General features: G+C 38.6%; 1 protein-coding gene across 1 annotated transcript; it reads right to left on the bottom strand.

Moving 5' to 3' along the window:
• On the bottom strand, positions 1-4,360 carry LOC310957155 (cationic amino acid transporter 2; the record flags this gene model as incomplete). The annotated part of the gene is made up of 11 exons (XM_083927604.1): positions 1-139; positions 233-341; positions 557-723; positions 809-942; positions 1,123-1,225; positions 1,766-1,902; positions 2,117-2,339; positions 2,457-2,590; positions 2,866-3,022; positions 3,585-3,740; positions 3,991-4,360. 11 exons carry the CDS (start codon positions 4,358-4,360, stop codon positions 9-11), a joined length of 1,821 nt encoding a protein of 606 aa, XP_083783730.1. The 3' UTR covers positions 1-8.

Below are 4,360 nucleotides of genomic sequence, written 5' to 3'. Positions count from 1 at the left end.
CTCATCCTTTAGCCATCAGGTTCAAAGTTTTGCTCCATAGCAGTGGTAATGCTGTGAATACTGACGTGGTTGTGTGAATTTTGGAGCCTTTGTTTCTGCACACTGTGCTGAACCCCATAACAGAAGTAGATGATTAAACCTGTTGAAAGAAAAAAGAGCATCAAAATGTAGCCATTCTGTTTGTTTTTGCTTAAATGAAAATGTGGATTTTATGGTGATGTTCTTCACATACCTACTGCCATCCACACAGCATAGCGGATCCATGTGTCTGATCCAAGTTGAACCATTAGATAAACATTGACAAAGGTGCTAAAAATAGGAAGCAGTGGAACAAAAGGAACCTGTACGTATGAAAGAGTGGAAACATTATCACAATTATATCAAAGCAATGAAAGTTGAGATATAGCTGAAATGTTACTGGTTGGCTCTTTCTTCTGTTGGGAGTGATTTCCTACACTTAGTAATCAAAGTTTATGACTTCAGTAATGATGCTTCACTGGCTGATATGAATATCAAAGTATAGCGTTACATGCACACTTAGATAGACGAGGCATACCATGAAAGCAGCTTTGGTTGTAATCTGTGGTTGTCTGTAGATGATCATGGTAATAAGGACCAGCACCAGTAAGATGATGGAGACACAAAGTAAACTCCACCACTCAAGGGCCTGCAGGGAGCCCACAGCCCCAGATATGACGAGGCTTAGGATGATAGCTAAAACAACTGAGGAGAAACAAGTCCAATGATTATTAACAATGGAAATCATCTATGTGCACTAATATATTTTAGGAGGAGGTTGATCACTTACTAATAAAAACAGTCAAAACAGACACATTTTTTGATGTCCGTGAGGTGGCTTGTGAAGGAGGAAATAAAAGTCCAGTAACTGTTAAGGGTTCAAGTTTGCTGAAACTTGAATCCTCGCTGAGGTCTAGTTGGTACCTGTGAAAGTGAGGAAATGTAAATAAATGCATCCAATCATGACAATGATATAACTATGACTCAAAGAGGGATTCAGTTTTTTATTTTTATTCTGGTTCACATCAATTTACTTTAATCTTTGTCTGTATGTTTCCAATACACATCAGGCCAATATTTAATTTTCATTATGATGAATCTTACCTTAATAAGAGGATGCATATGGCAACAAGTGTGTAGGCAAAGAGGGTTCCAATTGACATCATGTCAACCAGCGCCTTCAGGTCAAACAATAATGCCATGATAGCTGAAAAGACATGAATAATATTGCCAACAGTAATTAACATGAGCTAAAATCATTTCCTTCTTACTCTAATTTCAATAAATCATATTGGAAGAATATGAAGAAAATCAAATATCACAATATTTTTTACCAGATAGCTCAATGTCTATATTGCGATGATTGTAGGGTTGACATGCTTTCACAAAATATTTACACAATGAGATTTTTGATAAATAATCATCAGTAATTTGGAAATAATTATTAAGTTGGTTGACGCAAATAATAGAAGCGCAAAAACAGTAACAAAATGACATAACTTTACTGTAATGCAGTCTTTAAAATGACACTTTCATATTATGATAAATCTGAAAGGATAGTCTCATATCATTATAAAGATATAATATTGATAAATTGGTCCGTTATACCAGTGAGCATGAGGATGAACACCTTAGCTCAAAACACAAGAGCATTTATATCACAAAACCAAAACGGGCACAATCTAAAGCTTCCAGAAAAATGCAGTAAAAGACTTTAGATTATTATAAAGTGTATTGGTAGTTTTACCTGCTACAACACCTGAAGCCAGGGTCGCTATAACAGGACTTTGCCTGTCGCTCATTTTACTGAGAGGCCTGAAGAGAAGTCCATCTCTGGCCATGGCAAAGAGGACACGGGGCATCGGGAACATCGATCCGAGTAGGCTGCGTGAAAAAAGGTAAAATAATCAAAAACGATTTATTATTCATGTTATTTTCTTCTGTTTTAATCTGTAAAAGTGATCTTTATTTACAGGATGTACTGTACACTGCATGTTGACCAAGGTTAATGAGAACCACAAATGAAATGAAGGTGATTGATTTAGCTTTCATTTGCAGAGTTGAGTTGGGTTTGTAAATGGCACACTGTGTTTCGTACCTTGTTGACAGTGCACAGAGGGATCCCACAGCCACTACATACTTTGCAGGGCCCCAACCGATGTAGGTAAAGGCCACAGGCAAAGGGCTGTGAGCACTGAGCAAATAGTACGGCATCAGGAGAGTCAGGGCTGCAGACACACCAAAGTAAGCCAGGAAGCAGATGAGGAGGGACGCCACGATGCCGAGTGGGATCGACTTCTGAGGGTTTTGAACCTCCTCTCCTGAAAAAAAAACACAGTATTACTACTGCATAGTATATTATTTTCATTTATATCATGCTGTGCCCCTGCATACTCTTTCAGTCTTGCAGAGAGCTGCATCTGTATACATGAATTTACCTGTTGTGGCAATACAGTCAAATCCAACAAATGCATAAAAGCATGTGGCTGCTCCTGCTAATGTCCCCTCAAAGCCAAAAGGGAAAAATCCTCCACTGCCATATGTGGTAGTGTGATTCAGTGATGTGAAGTTTCTGTAAAGAGAAGACATGTTGATGCTTGGTTGGCAACAATAACGCACAAACGGAACGATAACAAGACCAACATAGTTCAAACACTACATTAAGCTAGAAAGGTTGCTAAAATCATTTATTACAGTAGCAGCCAGAAAAATACTGTTACTGTACAATACATTTTTTTTCTTAATGGTTAATATACGTTTATATAAATATACTGTATATATATATATATATATATATATATATATATATATATATATATATATATATATTTAAATAAGAACCCATACTCATATCCGCTGAGGAGAGAATCTTCATTAATGTACCAGTTGTTGATGTCCCCCTTAATGACTCCAGAGATGATAACAAACAGCAACACCAGGATGTTAACTGCTGTGAAAACCTTATTTACAATAGCTGACTCTTTCACACCAAATGCAAGAATGCCTGGAAAGGAGACACACAGAAAATATAAAGTTGATTATGACTATATACTGTACATAGAACATTATTTAAAAAAGATATTCAATATCCATTAAACGTCCCATATTGTAAATCAATGAAAACTGACAAAAAAGTTTAAAGTTTGGCAGCAATGACATAATTGAATTTGGGAGATCGTGGTAAAATCTTACGGGATTACTAGTTTCACTAAGCTTCATATAGATAGAAAGTCTCACTACAGTGCTGTTTCAATCATCCCCCGGCTGCAGTGACATTGCAGAAACGCAGAGAGCATAGATGCAGAAGAAAACACTGACCAATCAGCGCAGACTGGGCTTTTTTGGGAGAGTGTCTTAAACTCACTAAAACCGAGCGTTTCAGACAGACATAAGAAGAATTTTGTTTTTTTAAAGCAAGTATGAACCTGAAAATGAGCATAATATGGGACCTTTAAAGACACAATATAAAATGTGATTATATCCCCTTAATTTTCCACACATGAATTTACAATAATAGATACTGACATTTGGTAACAAGTCACAGGGGCTTAGATAATGAAACTTGCCTGCCAAGAGCATTATGAGGCCTGCTGCAAAGAAGTCTGGGTAGGGAGCTAATCCAGGTAAATACATCGCAGCCTGTTTGCCCAGAGAGTTGGCGATGAAATTTCCAATGAGATCATCGAAGGTCCCACTCCATGCTCTGGCAACACTTGACGTCCCTTTAAAACAGTCAAAAGGAAAAAAGGTACAACATGGATAGATTAACAGAAGCTCATAAAATAGCTAACAACAGGGTCCACCAGTGTTATAAGTGATCAACGTTTTCTAACCTTATTCTTTTATTTTAGATCTGAGGCTCATTTGAAACAATGCCAAGACACATTTTAGTTTAAGTATTTACTAAAGTGACCTTCCCAAGATGACTATTAAACATCCTTACATGCAGTAAAGAGTGCAGCATTATTTTACCTATGACATAAGACAGCAACAAGTTCCAACCAGTGATAAAGGCCCATATCTCTCCCACAGTCACATAGCTGTAGAGGTAGGCAGAGCCGGTCTTTGGTACACGAGCTCCAAATTCAGCATAGCAAAGTCCTGCAAAGACGGAGGCCACTGCTGCTATCAGGAAGGCGATTACAATACTCGGCCCGGCCACGGCTCTGGCCACTTCTCCTGACAGCACGTATACACCGGCCCCCAGCGTGCTGCCGACCCCCAGGGCCACCAGGTCGAGGGTGGTCAGGCATCGCCGAAAGTTGGACACCTCTCCTTCAGGCTCCAGAGGTTTCCTACGTGACAGGCTCTGCAGGAATAGCAGTATCTTAGCACCAGACAT

The sequence above is a fragment of the Echiichthys vipera genome, assembly GCF_963691815.1.
Source record: "Echiichthys vipera genome assembly, chromosome: 14".
Classification (NCBI taxonomy): Eukaryota; Metazoa; Chordata; class Actinopteri; order Perciformes; family Trachinidae; genus Echiichthys; species Echiichthys vipera.
This window is presented reverse-complemented; position numbering and strand designations above follow the sequence as displayed.